Here is a 21,335-nt window from a genome sequence, read left to right as displayed (position 1 = left end):
ACTCTTCTAGTGCCAGCATCCCTCCCTGTGGACACAAGCAGGGAATGTGCTGATCAGCCACACCTTGCTAACTGTGATCTGATTCTACAGGCTCAACTCTGCAACAATGAGTATTATTCCAGCTTCTGCTGTGCCAGCTGTTCTCGCCGCTATGGCTGAGTCACGGGCTGACTACCTTTCTTGCAATCCTACTCCAGAAGCACTCATCTCCCATCTGTTTATCAAGCATACACACGGGTAGTCAATACAACTAACGTGAGAACAGGGAGAATAGTTGGCAGAAATGGTACCTTCCCCTTCCTAAACTGTATTTTGTTTTGCAAGAGAAAATACCAATCCTCTTAACAGCAGGCTGACCTTTTCATTTAAGGAAATGAAGAATTGTTCCACTAGCAAAGCTTAACAGTACAAACAAGAATTACAAGTTAAGTGGGAAAGTTGCTTCAAGGATAGCAACACATTTTAAATCAAACATAAAAGCTACATTAGTGCCAGAACTCACTAAGAAAAACTGCTGACCTCATTTTTGGTGGAAATTTAGCATACTGACCTAGAAACTTGTTTCCTGCAGTTATCTTAAATGTCCCTGCAGTTCAGATTTAAACAGTTAAAGCAGACAATGATTGTTTTTTCAGCAGATACAGGAAACTATTCAGCAGATACAGATAACTATTGCTGAGTTAACTAGCAGCAGCAAGTATCACTTAATATTTGTTGGAAATACATAGAAAACAGAAGCATCAGAAGAGGAAAATGCACGGCGACGTGGCAAGGTTTTGTACTTCAAATACTCTTAAAACAGGAAGGCTGTATTTCTTGAAGTAAGTTCATTAAACAGTGATCCTCTCTTCCAATTAAACATGTATACAATTGCATTAAGGCCTTTGAAAAAGGAAACAAAGTCTGTTGCATCTCTTCTCCAAAAACAAATACCAGAGGGCTGTGCAATTTGAGAAGTGGTGTTGTTTCTAGAATCTCACGACTACTGCAGCCACGCAATCTCCAGAGATACCACTGCATTAATGAGTCATAGACAAGTACTGAATTTGCACTCCTGTATGTTTCAAAGCACTGTGTAGCCAGCCCCACTAGTGTACATGGCATCACAACAGAATTGCTTGCTGATGCCTCAGAATTGTGGAAAAGTATGCCTTACCTCTTTCAGTATCCCATCCTATGTGCCCAATTATTTAATGCAAGGATGACTATTGGCACTGTCGAAGTTCAAACTGCAGTATCTATGCATTCTCAATGGCTGACTAGAAATACATTTTACGGTGCAAGACTAGACTCATCCCAAACCTGTATGTGTTAACTAGAAGGCTGTCAATTATTCACAACCTTTAAGTGTCTCAAAGATTGTGAATACCATAAACTAGTATAATTTCCTTTAAGCCAACATTCCTGGCACATCTGCAGTTTTTTCCTCACATGATTCCTGCTATAGCTTTCGGTCCATTATTATGGACTCAATTAACCTGAAACCTTCCCAGATTTTAAGTAGCTCAAGATCTCATTTCTTTTAGAAACAAAGTGTATCTGTAATACCATACTTTTTAATTTGCTTGATGGAAAAACAAATATGAGAATCTGCCATATCTATGTTGTTTATACTAAGATAAGCTGATCAGAATACAAATATGATTTATATGATTTATAGTTGGGCTACTGCATTATAGGCTTGATACATGAATAGCTAACCAAATAATGAAAAACAAATTCTCCCAAACAAATCTATTTTTTAATTATCTGATTTTACAATGGGACTATCTTCACTGAAAATGAGAAACATTTATCAATTGCTCCTATAAAAAAATGAACAAACCAGTATTTACAGCACATTATGCAGAATGTTTAGTAATGGGAACAAGGCGATCTTCTGCCTATTACCTGCTGCTCAGAACTGTGGGGTGCCGTATGAACGAGATAACAAGATTTCAGCTTCTTCAATAAAGATGCAAATTAATTCAGTGTTAGTATAATTTAACTGTAGCAGAGACATGTAGACAAACAGAGAACAAAACATGTTTGTATTTTCTTGCATTCAGAATTGATTTTTCATGGAAGGTACAAATATTATCTTACAAAAGCCAGAGAGAAGGCATGTGGTATTTTTTTACACATGCAAATCATTCCCCAACTATCATTAATAATCATAAGCACAAGTTTTCCTCAGGGAATGCCATTCATCAAAAACATTAATCTATTGACTCTATCTCCCCTTTAATGGATTGAGAAGGTAACCTTGCAACAGGCAACCAACTTAAAATCAACTAATCAAGGATAGAATCAACCTAGAAATAAGGAGAAATTTCCTGACAGTTAGAACAATTAATCAGTGGAACAATTTGCCTCCAGAAGCTGTGAATGCTCCAACACTGGAAGTTTTTAAAAAGAGATTGAACCACCATTTGTCTGAAATGGTAGAGGGTTTCCTGCCTGAGCAGGGGGTTGGACTAGGAGACCTCTAAGTACCTCCCAACTCTTATTCTGTTAAAAAGGCACTTCACCACCTCGAGGGCCAGTTTTTCAGAATAGAAAATTTGACAATCAAAGCAGGTATGTCTCGGTGCTTTTAATGATGGTATCTTACAGGTTTTAATGGTGAAACTCGGTATGATAGTATGATTAGAATGCTTGATTAGAACCACCCTTAGCCATGAAAATTCATTGGATAAATTGGGCTGGGTACTTTTTCCCAAACCAGCCTCTAACATGGAGAGGGGAGAGGAAAGTGAAAATAAAATGAAGAGATCCCCTTTAAAGTGCACTGAGCTTTTAAAAGAAAGGTAGGATATAAAATCTGAACTGGAATAGGATAGTCTTATTTCCCTGTTGCTTCCAAGAAATCAGGCTTTAAGGCAGGGGTCTTCAAACTTGGCCCTTTTATGACTTGTGGACTTCAACTCCCAGAATTCCTCACTCAGCGAGTCCATAAGTCACAAAAGGGCCAAGTTTGAAGACCCCTGCTTTAAGGCATACTATTTATGATCTAGGTCATCAACAGATAATATCAATAACAACTAAAAGTCTTATCTTCCACGAACCTGTCAACCGCCTTTTAAACCATTCTAACTGGTGACTTTTACCCCAGCCACTGACAATAAAATCCAGTTTAACTATGCGCTATGTGAAAAAGTTCTGAGTCTCCCTATATTTTCTTTATATTGAATGATCTGAAGCAAGGGAAAATTGCCAATTTATTTCTCCTTCAATCCCAGTAGCAAATCCAACTAAAAAACTCCATGGCAGCTGAGTGGGCAACATCATCAAAAATTTTGGTGAGGCAAGATTACTTTTTCAGAAGCCATACTGATCAGTTTACAGCAAGGCTCCATTCCTCTATGCATTTAAATGGTATTTTCAATTATTTTGGGGGGAGCAGAAGTTAAAAGGAAATTAAAGATCAAGTACAGTGCATATAAAAAGTCTACACACCCCTGTTAAGAGGCCAGAGTTTTGATATGTAAAAAGTCAGGCCAAGATAAATCACTTCAGAATTTTTTTCCACCTTTAATATACTGTACAAGCTATACAATTCAAAGGAAAAACAAACTGAAATCTTTTAGGGTGAAAAATAATTAAAAATGTACAATAATATGAATGCATAAATGTGCACATTTTCTTATAAGCAGGGCTATGCCTGTTCAGAATTAATCACATTCAAACTAATGGTAAAATAGTAGTCAATAAACACTCGCCATCAATTAAAGTGACTCTGATCAAGCCCATATAAAGTTCAACTGTTCTAGTAGGAGTTTTCTGACATTTACTCAGTTGCCTCTTACAGCAAAAGCCATGGGCTGCAAATGGCTTACAAGGTATTGTTGAAAGGTATCACGAGAAGTGTCCAAAAATTTTTTTCCAGTGCATTGGATATACTATGGAATACAGTGAAGACAGTCATTAACAACTGGAAAAAATATGTCACAACAATGATATTACCAAGAACTGGATGTCCCTCCAAAACTGATGAAAAAGCAAGAAAAAAACCTAGTCCCAGAGGCTAAGAGGTCTACATCAATAGTAAAGAAGCCACAGGAATTTTTATTTAGTACTGGTTGGGTACTACATGTAACAGCAATCTCCTGTCTTCTTCACCTCTGGGCTGTGGAGTAAGGATGCAAGACAGATGCCTTTTCTTATAAAGAAAAATATCCAAGCCAGGCTATATTTTTGCAAAAACCTACATCAAGTCTGACAAAAGCATGTAAGAAATTGTGTTATGTTCTGATGAGACCAAGATTGAATTTTGGGGCCATAATCCCAAAAAGTATGTTTGGTGCAAAAACAATGTGCATCACCAAGTGTGCACCATACAGTGAAGCATAGTGGTGGCAGCATTATGCTTTGGGATTGTTGCTTTTCTTCAGCAGGAGCTGACGCTTTAGTCAAGGTGCAGGGAATTATGAACAATTCTAAGAATCGGTCAATTCTGGCACAAAACCTTCAGGCCTCTGCTAAAATGCTGAAGATGAAGAGGATTTTCACCTTTCAGCATGGAAATGACCCAAAGCGTACCTCCAAATCAACAAAAGAATAGCTTAACCCAGGGGTTTTCAAACTTGGCCCTTTTATGACTTGTGGACTTCATCTCCCAGAATTCCTCAGCCAGGCACACTGGCTGAGGAATTCTGGGAGTTGAAGTCCACAAGTCATAAAAGGGCCAAGTTTGAAAACCCCTGGCTTAACCAGAAGAAGATCAAAGTTTTGGGATGGCCCATCCAAAGCCCGGACCTGAATCCAATTGAAAATCTGTGGGGTGACCCAAAGAGGGCTGTGCACAGGAGATGCCCTTGCAATCTGACAGATTGAGAGGACTTTTCAAGGAAGAGTGGGCAAAGAGTGCCAAGGCAAGATGTGTCATGCTGATGGGCTCCTGACCCAAAACACTGAATGCTGTCATAAAATCAAAAGGTGTTTCAACCAAGTATTAAAGGGTGTGCACACTTATACAACCACATTATTATATTTCTTGTATTATTTTTTCCCCTAAAAGATTTCAATTTGTTTTTCAATTGAATTGTACAGCTTATGAATGATCTCTGGCGGGCTCGGGACAGGGGTTGTTCCTCTGTCCTGGTCCTATTAGATCTCACAGCGGCTTTTGATACCATCGACCATGGTATCCTACTGCGGCGTCTCAGGGGGTTGGGAGTGGGAGGCACCGTTTTACGGTGGTTCTCCTCCTATCTCCTGGGCCGTTTGCAGTCGGTGTTGACGGGAGGGCAGAGATCCGCCCCAAGGCCTCTCATTTGTGGAGTTCCTCAGGGGTCGGTTCTCTCGCCCCTCCTGTTCAACATCTATATGAAGCCGCTGGGTGAGATCATTCGTGGTTTTGGGGTGGGGTATCATCAGTACGCTGATGATACCCAACTTTTTCTTTCCACCCCGAACCAACCCAGCGATGCCCTCGCCGTGATGTCCCGTTGCCTGGAGGCGGTCCAGGTCTGGATGGGGAGAAACAGGCTTCGTCTCAATCCCGCCAAGACTGAGTGGCTGTGCATATCGGCATCTCAGGTTGACCAGACTATTCCATCTTTAACGATGGGGGGTGAGGTGTTACCCCCCGTTGATAGGGCTCGCAACTTGGGCGTCCTCCTGGATTCACGACTCAATTTTGAAAACCATATAGGAGCCGTGACCAGGGGGGCTTTTGCCCAGGTTCGCCTGGTGCACCAGTTGCGACCCTATCTGGACCGAGATGCCCTAGCACAGTCACTCATGCGCTCGTGACCTCCCGTTTAGACTACTGCAACGCTCTCTACATGGGGCTGCCCTTGAGGACCACTCGGAGGCTTCAGCTGGTGCAGAATGCGGCCGCGCGAGTTGTGATGGGGGTTTCCCAATACTCCCATGTAACACCTCTACTCCGCGAGCTGCATTGGCTCCCAGTTGCCCTCCGGGTGAGATTCAAGGTGCTGGTGATGACCTATAAAGCCCTAAATGGCTTGGGTCCGGGATATCTGAGGGAACACCTGCTGCCGACATCAAGCTCCCTTCGTCCAGTGCGCTCCCACAGGGAGGGTCTTCTCAGGGTGCCACCGGTAAGAGATTGCCAGCGGACGACACCCAGGGATAGGGCCTTCTCAGTGGGTGCGCCTGCCCTTTGGAACCAGCTGCCAGTGGAGCTGAGGACTGCCCCCGACCTCCGTTCATTCTGCCGGGACCTGAACACCTGGCTCTTCGAGCTCTCTGGCCCAGGCTGAGAATTTTAATTTTAGTTTTAATTTTAATTTTAACTGGGGTTTTACTTATGCAGGGACGAATATAATTTTTTTTAATCTGTTTTTAACTTTTGTATCTTTGTTTTTAATCACCCTGTAAACCGCCCTGAGTCCTTCGGGAAAGGGCGGTATATAAATGTAATAAAATAAATAAATAAATAAATATGTTATATTAAAGGTGGAAAAAATTCTGGGGTGATTTATCTTGGTCTGATTTTTTTTTACATCCCAAAAACAGGCATTTTAACGGGTGTATGGATTTTTTTATATCTATTGTAGTTCATCACTTCCCAACCCCTTTTTCAAAATCTGGGTCACATTGGTATCTATTCCCGTGACTGGGAAATATTTAAAAATAAAGAGAAATGGTAAAATAGCAAAGCAGCTTTTGCTGTACTTGTTATTGTGCTAGATTAATGTTGAATGCATATCTGAGAGAAGCACTTTTTCTGTCTGTTGATAAAATTGTATAGATAGAATTATACCTTCCTTAATAACATAACAAATAATCAACTATTGATCTTTGTTCATTCATTCTACACAACAATCCCGATAAGGAATGCATATTCCAAGAAGCTCTTTTCCCTAGACCCCAAATAAAATCTGGTTTTATAAAAGTTTTTCTACAACAGAAATAAGGCCTTAAAAGTATTTGGACCTGTATATAGGAGGCTAATAACTGTCCATTCACTGTACAAAAATTACTGGATTATGGAAATTTTTGCCTCTGATCCCAATAGGAATTTATTTAGGCTCTACACAAATGTTTCATTGACAATATTCAATTATTGTCTATGTGGCAGCTTTATGAGAATTCCATGCATTTACATTTGCAAAAGGTATGAATAGACCAAGGACAAAAAGAGTGAAAGGGAATTTTACTCAAGTGCAGTATGGCATAGTCCAAATTCATACATCCACCATACATGCACTTACATTTGAGGTAGCTTTGTTTTAGAGTAAGCATGCTTTGTACTGAAACAAACCACTTAAGTACTGTAACTTTAAACAGCAATACCATTAAGTTCCATTATGTTACTAAGACACACTAAAACTGAGCAAAAACCAGTTTGTCTCTAGACAACGAACAATGCTCTAGAACAAATACAAAGTTCTTCAGGGCTATTTCTGAATAATACGGTGGTAATCCCTTAATGGGAAATGTGGCAACTTCTTGGAACCACATTCTTCTTGGGACATAAGAAATATAATACAAGTTTCAAAATAAAAGCAAGTTGAAATTCCAGAAGTTGCATGTCTTGCTTTTAAGCAATAGATACAAATGAAAATATATATCTTGCCCTGTTCTTAGTAGATCGAACATTTAAAATTTGGTGATCTATAGACCAAATGAAATGGAGATCAAACTGGTTGCAGGAAAACAAGGAAACCTGTTGAGAAAGACACATAATCTACTACCAACATTTATTTCTGTTAAAGCAGATTATAAATCATCAGTACAAATATATAACTTACATTTGCTTGTAAGGCCAAGTTTTAAGAGTAAAATTAAAAATGAGATGGACTTCATGATTTGCCAGAGGAAAGACATGGAATAGCTGTAGTCTAGCTATAAGCTTTCACATATAACAATGGGAAAAGCATTTTTCTTTAAAAAAAATATCTAAACTCTATTTAATTCACCTAAAATGGGTTCATAAGTAGACCTGATTGTAAATATAATTACAGTTGTCACAGTAGTGTTAAAAGAGATGTAAGACAAATAAACTGCAGCAGTACATGAAATAACCTATATGAATTCTAATATCTAATTTGATTGCTTAAAAAAAGATAAAATTTACCAATTGTTTTCAAACCAAGACAATACTGTTCTTACACTACTCTACAATGATTTTTTTAAAAAAATTGGTCATGATTCATGATTGTAGTTGCAATATGCTACTTACAATGATACAGACAGGGACAAGCTAGGAACTCTGCTCCCTACCCTATTCCCATATTACTGACTATAAGAATCAGTGATAAATCAATCTTATGTACAATTTTACATCCAACCCCCTTTTATAACTTTGGCAAGATTACTTACAACTCATTCGACTTTTAATAACTAGAACTATTTAAAATAATCTAAAATGCATAAAAATAAAGATTTTGGCTTTATTCTATATATAATTACTTGAAATGGAAGCTCATCCTTTTTCCAACTGACAGCATATTCTCAGCAGCTCTCAGGATTTCTCCAACAGCCCATTCATTACTGCGCCACAATTCCCTAACCCCTGCTTTCGCCACAAGGGAACGGACCATTCACAGGAAGGTAGACACATTCTTAAGATAGTGGTGAGTCATTTGCTTTTCAGCTTGTGAGGTTTCCTGAAGTTTATGTGGAAAAAAGGCTTCAGGTTTCAACTCCCTTCTTCAGCCCTTTTCAGATTTCCTTTTGCCATTCAAGTTCCCAAATAGGTGGCAAGGGTATGTTACCTGGATTATACCCCAACAGGCTAGGCTTAGGAGCCTCTTTCCATGACTGTCCCCTTTCTCTATCCCCAACCTAATTCCAAAGACAGGGACATGAGTGATTAAAAAAATGCTGCCTCCGGTATACTCTTACATCCAATGCCAACACACACACATAAACAGAGATGAAGTACAAGCCACAGGACTGCTTAGAGTTCTATCTCAAATGTCTTCTGTAGTTCACTGGAGAAAGGGTTAGTTGGAGATGGATTAGTACGTTGTTTGGATTTACTTTCCAGTGCTGCCCACTGGGCTTCAAATGGATCCACTTGCTGGCCAGCTCCAGGCGGAAGCACATGTTTGTCCTCTGTGGGCCACTTGGCAGGGTCCGCACCATTGAAAGCAGCCGAGCCATTGAGCTGCTGGGCAGGGGGTTTAAAGAAAGGGCTGGCAGTAGCGCTATTAGTTTCATATTGAGGAAATGTCTGCTGCTTTATAAGACTGGGTGACTGATGAGCGTGGGGCACTTGACTATGACCTGCAGTGCCAAAGACATTGGCTACCATCTGGGAAGGAGTGATTCCAATCATGGTTACACTGGGAGCTGAATAGGGCATTCCATTTGTGACAGCATATGGCTGAGCCTGGATAAACGTAGGCTGCATGGGCTGCACCACCCCAATAGGCACTGGTGGAGGTGCAATGAAGGTGCCGCCTGGAAAAGCTGGTGCTGCCTGAGAAACCACCGCAGGAGGCTGGAGGAGCGGCTGGGGAGCTGGAGGCTGGGATTGCACCTGAGCCTGCTGAGACCGGACAGTTTTAGATACTTCTTCCAGCCAACGGTCTGCCTCCGAGGGAGTGCGCCTGTGACTTGCCTGAAACAGGTTCGGAGAGGCAGCTCCCGAGTCAGCACTCCAGTCAGCACCTGTGAAAAGAAATTAAGAACAGGATATAGCCTCAGCAAGATATTGTCTTCCCCGTCTTCAGAACAATTTGATGAGGAATTGAAGTAGCTTTTAACCACCACCAGGTGAGAATAGCTAGTTTCCTACTGCCAGTCAGTAGTAAAGAATCCATAACGATGATTAACATACTTTAACTAGTGTACGTATGAAGTTCCAGTAATGTTGACAAAGGTTTTAAAACTGAAACTAGAACTGGGCATTTAATTAAACAAGTTATGGGCCTCCTTCCATCTTTTCAATTTCAATGTCCAGCTTCTCTCTCGTTCTAATGTCCTAAAGGGGAACTGTTAGCCAAGCCAACTGATCTACAATAACATAAACTATACCCTTCATCCCTAGGTCAGAAATTTCAGGCACTCAGAAATGTGAGTTATCCAGTTTGGATACAAAGCCTTAAGTAAAAAGACATGAAATTATAAAAAAAAGGGATATGAGACCGATATGCAGGGACTAGATAGTTAATTAAATTCTGTGGGAATGTGATAAATATGTAGAAAAATGCGAAACAGTCCTTGCACCTTTTGCTTCAATGAATAAAAATACACGAAAAGTACTACTCTTAGGAGAAAACGGTATGGCTTTTAGAAACACATATCATTTGATTTAGACAAAAAAAATCTACTATGGCTTAAAAGATGGATCCTCAAGTAGTTTTCTAAATCACTAGAAATCTTATATATTTATATTAGAATGTCAATTACTCCAAGTGCTAATTTATAACACTAAATCAATGATTTTGTGAAGAGCCATTTTTTACATTAAAGCTACTGGTTATTGAAACAGCCTTTTTTTCTAGTAAGCTTTAATATATTATTTATTTACTTAATTGCCTATCCACCTACCATACTAATTTAACTTCCACATTAAAACAAAATACTACATCTAAATGCCCAGTTCTTCTACTTTCCCTTCACGATGCTTCTGGATATTAGAAAGAAATCCTTGAGAACCATTTTGTTAGATCAGATCGAAGTCTTTCAAATCCAGCACCACAAATTTTAAGCTTCCAAAAGCAACACACCAAGATTACTGTCCAGTCTTACCAGAAGGAGAAGCTACAGCTCCAGTTTTAGCAACAGCTGGAGCAGCAGGGGACTGAGCCCAGGGATTGGTTTCACGAAGTGGTATTGCTGTAGATGCTATAGTAGTTTGAGCTGGTTTATCACCAAACACATGGAAGGCAGAGGCAATGCCATTTACTAAAATTGGAGCAGACAACATCAATGCTGTTAATTCATGCAAAGCATGCACATGACTGGAATGCCGAAAATAAAACATGGTTTTGCCAGCATGCAACATACATCAAGCACTTAGTCATGCTTGCCCACTATTATTCTACAAGCATTTTTTTATTCAGTTTTGTTAATTCATATGGAAGTTACCTTGGGTATTTGCTAACTGACCGATTGCAGTTAAGAACCTTTATAAGGTCTTATCTTGCTGCGATGAGGACGGCGAGGGCTAACTACTTGGCCGCTCTCATCGCGTCCGCAGATAATCGCCCGGCTGCCTTGTTTAGGGTGACTCGCTCCCTTCTTAACCAGGAGATGAGGGAGGATCCCTTACAGGGACGGGCCGAGGAGTTTAGTCATCATCTGACGGACAAAATCGCTCAGATCCGGGCCGGTTTGGACTCTGACTGGGTGGAGTCTGACGTGGAGGAATCGGACGGTCTTGAGCATGTTATCTGGACTGAGTTCGATCCTGTTTCCCCTGATGATGTGGACAGGATCATGGGGAGGCTGAGCTCCACCACTTGTTTTTTGGATCCGTGCCCCTCCTGGCTGGTTTATGCGGCTCGGGAGGGAACACGAGACTGGTTCCAGGCAGTAATAACTGCTTCTTTGAAGGAGGGTGTCTTCCCCGCCACCTTGAAGGAGGCGGTGGTGAGACCACTCCTCAAAAAGCCTGCCCTGGACCTGGCTGTTTTAAATAACTATCATCCAGTCTCCAACCTTCGCTTTTTGGCGAAGGTTGTTGAGAGCGTGGTGGCACAACACCTTCCTCTGTTCCTGGAGGAAACTGATTATCTGGACCCATACCAATCGGGTTTCAGGCCCGGGCACAGCACGGAGACGGCACTGGTCGTGCTGGTGAATGATCTCTGGCGGGCTCGGGACAGGGGTTGTTCCTCTGTCCTAGTCCTACTAGATCTCTCAGCGGCTTTCGATACCATCGACCATGGTATCCTACTGCGACGTCTCAGGGGGCTGGGAGTGGGCGGCACCATTTTACGGTGGTTCTCCTATCTCCTGGGCCGCTCGCAGTCGGTGTTGACGGGAGGGCAGAGATCCACCCCAAGGCCTCTTGCTTGTGGAGTCCCTCAAGGGTCGGCTCTCTTGCCCCTCCTGTTCAACATCTATATGAAGCCGCTGGGCGAGGTCATTCGTAGCTTCGGGGTGGGGTATCATCAGTACGCTGATACCCAACTTTTTTTCTCCACCCCGAACCAACCCAACGATGCCCTCACCGTGATGTCCCGTTGCCTGGAGGCAGTCCAGGTCTGGATGGGAAGAAACAGGCTTCGTCTCAATCCTGCCAAGACTGAGTGGCTTTGCGTACCGGCATCTCGGGCTAACCAAACTATTCCACCTTTAATGATGGGGGGTGAGGAGGGCTCGCACCTTAGGCATCCTCTTGGACTCACGACTCAATTTTGAAGATCATATACGAACCGTGACCAGGGGAGCTTTTGCCCAGGTTCGCCTGGTGCACCAGTTGCGACCCTACCTGGACCGAGATGCCCTACGCACAGTCACTCATGCGCTCGTGACCTCCCGTTTAGACTATTGCAATGCTCTCTACATGGGGCTGCCCTTGAGGACCATTCGGAGACTACAACTGGTGCAGAATGCGGCTGCGCGAGTTGTGATGGGGGTCTCCCGATACTCCCATGTAACACCTCTACTCCGTGAGCTGCATTGGCTTCCGGTTGCTCTCCGGGTGAGATTCAAAGTGCTGGTGATGACCTATAAAGCCCTAAATGGCTTGGGTCCGGGATATTTGAGGGAACACCTGCTGCCAGCATCAAGTTCCCTTCGTCCAGTGCGCTCGCAGAGGGAGGGTCTTCTCAGGGTGCCGCCGGTAAAAGATTGCCGGCGGATAACACCCAGGGAGAGGGCCTTTTCTGTGGGTGCGCCTGCCCTCTGGAACCAGCTGCCCATAGAGCTCAGGACTGCCCCTGACCTACGCTCATTCCGCCGGGACCTGAAGACTTGGCTCTTTAAGCTCTCTGACCCAGGCTGAGAATTTTAACTGGGGTTTTATTTTCAGGGATAATTTAATATTTTAATTCTCTTTTAACTTTGTATTTTATATTGATGTGATTTTAAAATGCCCTGTAAAACTGAGTCCTTCGGGAAAGGGCGGTATATAAATCTAATAAAATCTAAATCTAAATCTAAATATTTTAAAGGCTGCTTTGTGGACTTTATTTCTGACTTTATTCTTTGCTCTCAGAACAAGTTTAGAAGGACAAACAGTGATGGGCTGAAACACCCTGCTTTATTGGTATCCTAGCAAAAGAATTATTTTGACTATCAGCTGTTACCTTTCATTATTTAAAACCAGCAGTGAGATACTTACTGTCTCAAAGATTAGACTGCAAGTTGCATCTCATTTTTAATTTTAATTTTTAATTTTAATCCCATTTATATCCCGCCCTTCTCCGAAGACTCAGGGCGGCTTACAATCTAAAGCACAATGTGCTTAGCAATAGCCTTCATTCTATGTATATGCCTGCTTATTAGGGCTTTTGCCCCCCCCCCAAGCGGCATTTTTACAAAGTCAGCTTATTGCCCCCAACAATCTGGGTCCTCATTTTACCTACCTCGGAAGGATGGAAGGCTGAGTCAACCTTGAGCCTGGTGGGATGCAAACCTGCACTAATTGCAGGCAGCTGGTGTTACTTAAGGAGGCATTAGCCCACTGCTCCACCAAGGCTCTTATAGGATATCTTATAGGATATTTATAGGATATCAAAGCAAGACATAAATATTGTTACTTAACATCAAAGCTGGGAACATCTCTTCAACTTTAGAGCCTTTATGTTTTTTAAAATAAGCAACAGATAGCAAATTTATTGGATTTATATTTATTTTATAGTCATTCATCTGTTTTTTTTTAAAAGATCAAGGAGATTGGAAAATGGGTAATTGCGTAATTCCTTACATAGTAAAGTTTTATCTGTAACATCTTAAAGATGTGGCCTTCTGTTTTAAAAATGTTTTTCCCTGTTATTAGCATGTAACTGATTGTTCTCAATAAGTCCTTGACTTTCTAGGAAGTTCACATACAAATAGCTTACAAGCAAGTAACTTAGTTTAAACATATGATTCCAGATGCAAACAAAAGAGCTGAAAGATGGTTTAAAACATTACATTGCCAGCACACAAAAGGAAAACAGCATTTGCACATATAAAAAGTATCACATGCATCCAAGTTTAGAGACCACATACCTTGAAAAGCTGGCGACTGTGGCGCAACCACTGTAACTGGCTTTGTCATAGGAGCAGAGGAGAAAGGATCCTCAGATGGTGTGCTAAAGGCATTTGTAATCTGGGAGCACAATGAACTAATGCTATCGACTTCTCCTTCAGACTCAGGAACTGAAAAAAGAAAAAAAAAGTTTGCACAGATATGGCCCAGCATAATACAAAGGCACCTTCCTGCTTTTTCACAATGTCGTTCTTTGATCTTTTTATCCCCCCATGATTAGGAAAAACTACATCTGTCCTTTAAAAAGCGAAAGAGGAAAAGTTAAGAACAAAGAAAAAAAACTGGGGAATGAGCATGAAGGTTACAATTATTTTGATTTTATGTCAGTTTCTCGGAGTACTCTCATCATATTAAATATCAGAATAATTATCAAAACTGCACAACTTTCACTTGCAGAAGCTAGGCCTTTAACTCATTAAGCTCTGCAAACACAAATTATTTCTCAAGAGAAGCTGACCCAGGCCAAAATGTTTTTTTTTAATTGAAAAGTTTTATCATACATTTTATCTTTAACAATCCCCCCTACCCCTCCCCTATCCCTCCCTCCTTACCCCTCCCCCCTCCCCCCCCCCCCGACTTCCCAGAGCTAAGTACAAGGTATAAAAAACAAAAAAAAAGAATCATAAACAACCATATGCTAACAACCGTAAACCCTAAAATCTATCACTCTCTAGCTCATATAGGATAACTACAAACACTATTAATATAAAATATATAAGAAAAAGAGAAAAAAAAGAGAAAAGAAGGGAAGACTTATTCAAATACTACATGAAACTTTTTAGTCCCAAATTTGTTCTGGATATACTCAATCCATTTGTCCCATATTTATTCTAGATATACTCAATCCATTCCTCTTAACAGTTTAATAGCCTCCTTAGACTTCACATCCTCTGGATTCAAAATCAAAGCCTTTTCTTTTTCCTTTATTTCATTCTCCAATTCTTTCCTCCTAACTTCCACAGCACATCTAAATTTATTATTCATATATATCAACACCCCTCTCATATAGGCCTTGCTAGCATCCCAAACCATGTCCATAGAGGTGCCCTTATTCATATTAATTTCAAAAAAAAACCCTTCATCCGCTGTTTACATTCATCCTTGAAAAAAAGTCATTAGTCAACAAAATAAAATCGATCCTGAAAAAAGATTAATGTCTGTCAAAAAAAAAGTGTAATCCTTTTCATACAAATGTCTTTCACGCCAAATATCTCACAATTCCAAGTCATCCTTCATTTCAAAAAAAGATTTAGGCAGTCTAACATGACTTGGGACGCGCTTAAAAGCTCCAACCTTGTCCATCTGTACATCCAAAACACCATTCCAATCCCTCATAAAAATGAAAAATTTATAATCCAACAGGGTAAACTTTGTATGAAATAAACTAAAAAAGTCAACTTGTTGTTGATCATTAATATTAAAAAACTTTCTTCCTCTTCTGTGGTGAATTTAGTCCATTAACGTTCCAAATTAAAAATTTAGTTGCCATGCATATCATCCCAAAGCTCTTGGAGCACTGCAAATAGGACTATCTTTTTTAGGCCGTACTCCTCCCACTGCTTGGCTGTAAGTAGATTTTTCTTTTATTTTTCTTTGATCGTTTTAAAGCAGCACGCGTCTCCCTCTGCTCTCTAGAATCATCCAAAGAAGTTGTGGCTTGATCTCCTCCAACACCATTCTCCTCTGTCTGTCCATCTTCAGCCTCTTGGTATTCTCCTTCTCCAGATCCCTTTGCAGCTTCCAGAAGTGATGGTGGGGTTGCTTTTAAAACATTATTATAAAAATCACGCGCCTGCATCACAGTGGCCAAACGGTGCCTTTTACCTTCATGCATCACCATCAACCCAACTGGAATCTCCCATCTGAACCTTATATCTCGTTGCTTGAGCTCTTGCACTAAAAATGTAAAATCCTTCCTTCTCCTTAAAATCTTTGGAGGAATTTCTTTTAGAACCAAAACTTCTTGATCAGCAATCACAACTTTAGTACCATAGGCAGCTTGAATAACTTCATCTCTAATTTCCCTCTTTGCAAAATAAACCACCACATCTCTAGGTAACTTTCTCTGTCTAGCAATCCATGAATTCACACGAAACACTTTATCCATGCCTCCCTTTATTTCAGATGCTGGCTGACTCAATACTACTTCCAGAGCCTCAGAAATCAACTGCTTTAGGTCTTCCTTAATATTCTCTTTTAAGCCTCTGATTCTAACAGCATGTTGCATCTGGAAATATTGAGCAAGACTCAGTTCTCTGTCCATTTTGTCTCTTAAATCTTCATTCTCCAGTATTTTTGCTTCTAATATGGCATTTTTTTGAGTCAAATCTTCCACTTTTTCATCCAAATCTTCCACACATTCAGCCACTCTATACACTGAAGACAAAATGTCTACCTTCATCACTCTGAACTTTTCTTCCATCCTCTCTTCTATTCTCTCCTCCAATTTCTCCAATTTCTCCAATTTCTCCTCCATCTTTGCAAATTTATCACCCATTTTTCCCAAAATTACCTGGGCATATTTTTCAAGAGCATCTTGTAAATCCTTCGGTGTCAATACATCAGGAAGAAGCAACGCTTGTAATGATGACTGTTGCATCGGAGAAGTTCCAGCACTCCAAAGAGCTTTTGAGGAAAGTTTCGCCGCCATCTTTACTTTCACTTACTACGCACTTTCACTTTTAAATTTTTAAAATCCATTAAGCTAGAAAGCAGCCATAAAAGTCCTCTTCACCTTTTCCTCCTGTACCGCTCTGCCTGCTCCTTTTATTCCATGGTCTTTCCTTCTGGCAGGGGTGGTCGCAAACGCCTGGCTCCGCTCCAGAAATTGCGGAGCAGAGACGCTGACCAGCTGGGAGCAACCCAGGCTACGGGGGAGTTCGATCCTTCAGCCGCCCAAGCTTTAAGCTCAGGCGGCCCCGGAGAACTCAACCCCTACCTGGGGGCTCACCCCCTCCTCTTCTCCCGAGGAGGGGGCTTCAAATCCACCCGAACAGCTGATTGGCGCTGTTTCGGGTGGAAATAACACAGCTGAGCTGCGGGCAGCCCGCAAGGGCTGTCTTCGGCGCCGCACCGCCACCGGAAGTCCAGGCCAAAATGTTTTTGACTAAGTGGACTCCTTATAGTTCAAAGATAATTAACAGCAGTCAATAAACTTTGAACACAGATATCAAACCCATACTTGGTAATATGTGATGTTATCTAAAAATTCTGATTATATTTAGAAGAAACTGTTAGGATTTAATATTGTAACTTGGGAGGTCATGAAATCAGCAACATAATGTCACCTTGTAGTGGCATATCAAACAAGAAACATAGAAGATCTGAGGAGAATCAAGCCAACATTAGTTCGGTCTCAAATGCAGACAGACTCAAAAAACAGAATTTGGGAAAACGTTTATCCTACCTGAGTTTTTTATAGGGAAGTCAGTCTTCCTTTGCACTGTGGAGGGCAACTCATTGATTCGTAGAGAAAGCTGGCGTTTAAATGGAGACATCTTCTGGCTAAGAGCAGGGAATCCTCGGAAAGACCCCTGCCTGGCCAGCTGTTCAATGGGAGCATGCCGCCGAGGAATGGCATGAGGATTGCCGGATTCTTTTTCAGCAGAAGTGGCCACTTCTGCAGTAGGAGAAGTGGGCGAACCTGGAGATGGAGCTGTATTGCCAGGTACAACACTTGAAGCAGTTGTTTTCACATCTGTTTCAACTGTAATGAAATATTTAAAAAATGAAGAGCATGAATACCTGAGGCTTTTTTAAAAAAAATTCCTTTTAGTTTATGGGAAAGTACATTCTTGACACAAAATATAACTTCCGGTTTATTTAGTTTTTACATCTTTAACGTAAGGCAAATACAGTTCAATGATTAATTACCTAATTAACATTTCAATTATCAGTTAAACACTCTTATCTCAAGGGTTTTACTGTATTACTAAGTGATTACATTTGCAGCCCCCAAACTGAAAGGAGTAAAAATATGGCTGAGTATGCACTCATGGTCCTTTATTTGTAAAACTGAGATAAAAATCAGATTTGGGTATCTAACAGTTCTGGAAACTGTTGGTCAGACCTTTATTTTTAAATCTCAGGTTGCAAAGTTTGTCACTAACAGCAACAATGATTTAGAGAATTGCTTTCAAATTGACCTTTCTCATCTGGTGCACTAATGTCCGAGGTACTGCACTGAAACCTTCATTGTGTTTTCATCTATAACTTGTGACCTGCAATATCTTCCTTTTCAATCTTCTGCTACCATTCATTTCAAGATCAGAAAGCAACAAATTCCTTCATCCTGAGGTACATGTTACAACTGGTCCTCCAGACTTCTATTTAGACACTTCCTATAGTTACTGTATTTTGAGCCATGATGCATCATAACCCGGAGCCTTTGAACTGTTTGCATGTGAATAGGAAAATAAGAAAATGCTGCCCTCAGCTTTATGTACTGTATTTTCATGGAACAACAATGTCTAGCCTTTTCTCTCTCTCAATGAAGCTGCATTTTTCATACTGCTTTCCAATCACACGTATTAATTACTTTAAAACAATAATGTATGATATACAGTATGTTCCATAGTATATGGAGATCGTCAAAAGGTATCTACTGCGATAATTAAGTTTGCAGATGATACTACCGTGGTGGGTCTTATTACAGGTGGGGATGAGACAGCATACAGGGAGGAGGTACAAAAACCATCCATATGGTGTTGTAACAACAACTTGCACCTGAACATCGGCAAGATGAAAGAGGTGGTGCTAGACTTCCGGAGGAAAAGAGAGGAACCTGCCCCACTTTACATCGGGGAGGACTGTGTGGAGAGAGTTTCCTCCTTTAAATTTCTGGGAGTCTACCTCTGCGAAGATCTGACCTGGAAAGTTAATACAACCCAGATGGCTAGAAAGGCCCAAGAGACTTCACTTTCTCAGGGTCTTGCAGAAGAACAGGGTAGAACAACGGCTAATGACCTTCTTTTACCGGTCTACTATAGAGAGCGTCCTCTCGTACTGTATTGTGGTTTGGTATGTTGGTCTGACAGCTGCGGATAGGAAAGCATTACAGAGGGTGGTGAGCACAGCACAAGACATTGTGGGCTGTCCCCTGACACCACTGGATGACATCGCCAGGGCTCGCTGCCTTGGAAGAGTGAGGAAAATTCTCAGGGATGACTCACACCCTGGATGGTATCTCTTTACTCTCCTACCATTGGGTAGGAGATAGAGGAGTATAGCCAGCCGTACCAACAGGCTGAAGAACAGCTTTTATCCATGGGCTGTTAGGCTTTTGAACAGGATATAATTTTATAAACTTTATGCATGATTGACTTGTGAGGCCGGTGTGTTGTGCAATTAGCTCACATGGTGTAATAAGATGGAGGGTTTGTGTCACTGTAAGTTGGGGGTGGGGGCACGAAGGGAGGCTCAGCCAATCTCAATGTATACATGGTTGTACTTTGACAATAAAGGTTCATTCATTCATATAACGTCTGTAACCTGCCTTGTTCTTCTACTTAATTTATAAAGCTTATGCTTAGAGGTTGATATCAGAAAGTTAAATGAGGATTGGAAAATACCAAGCTCCAATGCCAACTCTAACTCTGCCTTTCCTGCCTGGGCATGAACTAGAAATATCACATATGGTGAAAGAGTAACCAGCTAACTAGATTGCACGCTCACTATTTCATAGTGAGAACCATGAAAGCCACTCTGATTTTACTTGGCTTATAACTTTTTAATAAATGTTCTGGTCTTTATAAAACAGATTGGTCATGGTTATTTTTTTTCCAAGATTATCAGGTCACAAATACTGTAAACCATTAACACTGATGATTCCCCTTCATTATTTGATAAAATCACTCAGAACAATGTAAAAAAAGTCAAAAACATTTTCCCCCTCTAATGTATACTCAAAAGGCATAATTATTATATTTCCTTGTGACAAATAGCAAACTCCTATTTATTTGCAAAATATACAAACACACACTTATGTTTTATTCTTGAGGCTGATTTAATAATTATCATTATCGGGCTTCCGGATGGCAAGGCGATGCCGGAGGCAGCCATTTCTTGACTGTCAGCCTCGCAGCTCCGTAGAGCTGCCGAAAACAGCGTCGATCAGCTGTTCGGCGGCTTGGAAGCCCCCACCTCGGGAGAAGAGGAGGGGGTGAGCGTCCAGGTAGGGGTAGAGCTCTCCGGGGCTGCCAGAACTTAGAGTTTTGGTGGCGGAAGGATTGAGCCCCCCCGAAGCCTGGGCATGCTCCGGACTGCAAGGCGTCTCTGCTCCGGGTTTTTTGGAGCAGAACAGGGTGTTCGCAACCATCCCTGCTAGCAAGGTAGAGCTTATGAGAAAGAGGACGCAGGCAGAGCGATGCAGGAGATTTTGGTGAAGATGATGTTTTGATCTTTAACTCAATGGACTTTGCTGAATCTGCATGTGAAAGTGAGTAGTTAACAATAGAGGGTGAAAATGGCGACTATATCTTCTAAAGTTCCTGTCCTGAGACAGCAGTCTTCCGCGAAAACTTTATTGTCCTCTGCATCTGAATCTGTATCAGCTTTTACAGTAAAAGATTTGCAGAGTTTGCTCCAAGAAACTATGGAAAAGCAAATGCAACAATTTGTTGAGATAATGGAGAAAAAGTTGGAGGAGAAGTTTACAGAGAAATTAGCAGAAATGAGAGCAGACATCACATCTGCAACGTTAAATCTGGCTAAAAGCATTGAGATTTTGGATGAAAAAGTGGAAGATCTTGTTCAAAATGATACTAGAATGGAAGCCAAAATGACAGAAACTGAAAATATGATAGTGGAAATGGATTATGATTTGATTTCGACACAGTATTTTCAGATGGAGCTTGCTTTGAGAATCAGTGGCCTAAAAGAAAATCCTAAGGAAAATTTGACGAAAATGGTTTCTGAGGTTTTGGAAGGGGTGTTGGAGCGACCAGCAGATGAAATAATGAAAGATATAGATAAAATCTTCCGTGTTAATTCGTGGATTGCAAGACAAAGGAAATTACCCAGAGATGTGGTGGTTTATTTCACAAAGAGAAAGATTAGAAATGAAGTTATCCAGGCCTCCTATAATATTGATTTTGTAATGGATGAGCAAAAAGTTTTGATTTTAAAAGAGATTCCTGCAAGAATTTTAAGAAAAAGGAAGGAATTTGCCTTTTTGACACAAGAATTGAGACGACGTGATATTAAGTTTAGATGGCAAATACCAGAGGGG

General features: G+C 41.0%; 2 protein-coding genes across 8 annotated transcripts in view; one reads left to right on the top strand and one right to left on the bottom strand.

Moving 5' to 3' along the window:
• PAPLN (papilin, proteoglycan like sulfated glycoprotein) overlaps positions 1-230 on the top strand; it is an 85,149-nt gene extending 84,919 nt beyond the window's left edge. Inside the window, exon 28 of the mRNA XM_081315810.1 lies at positions 11-230. Within this exon, the coding sequence (XP_081171936.1) occupies positions 11-159 (149 nt within the window). The 3' untranslated portion in view covers positions 160-230. The remainder of the gene's footprint in view (positions 1-10) is intronic.
• A 5,827-nt stretch (positions 231-6,057) lies between these two features.
• The window catches only part of NUMB (NUMB endocytic adaptor protein), an 82,905-nt gene continuing 67,627 nt past the window's right edge, over positions 6,058-21,335 (bottom strand). For 4 of the 7 annotated variants that reach the window (XM_081315836.1, XM_081315838.1, XM_081315839.1 and 1 more), the window contains 4 exons: positions 17,514-17,813; positions 14,068-14,217; positions 10,654-10,809; positions 6,058-9,570 (listed from right to left, as the gene is read on the bottom strand). In XM_081315836.1, coding sequence (XP_081171962.1) covers positions 8,855-9,570; positions 10,654-10,809; positions 14,068-14,217; positions 17,514-17,813 — 1,322 coding nt within the window. In that variant the 3' untranslated portion in view covers positions 6,058-8,854. The remainder of the gene's footprint in view (positions 9,571-10,653; positions 10,810-14,067; positions 14,218-17,513; positions 17,814-21,335) is intronic. The other 3 variants (XM_081315840.1, XM_081315841.1, XM_081315842.1) reach the window with 1 other exon arrangement.

The sequence above is a fragment of the Vipera berus genome (assembly GCF_964194415.1).
Source record: "Vipera berus genome assembly, chromosome: 1".
Classification (NCBI taxonomy): Eukaryota; Metazoa; Chordata; class Lepidosauria; order Squamata; family Viperidae; genus Vipera; species Vipera berus.
This window is presented reverse-complemented; position numbering and strand designations above follow the sequence as displayed.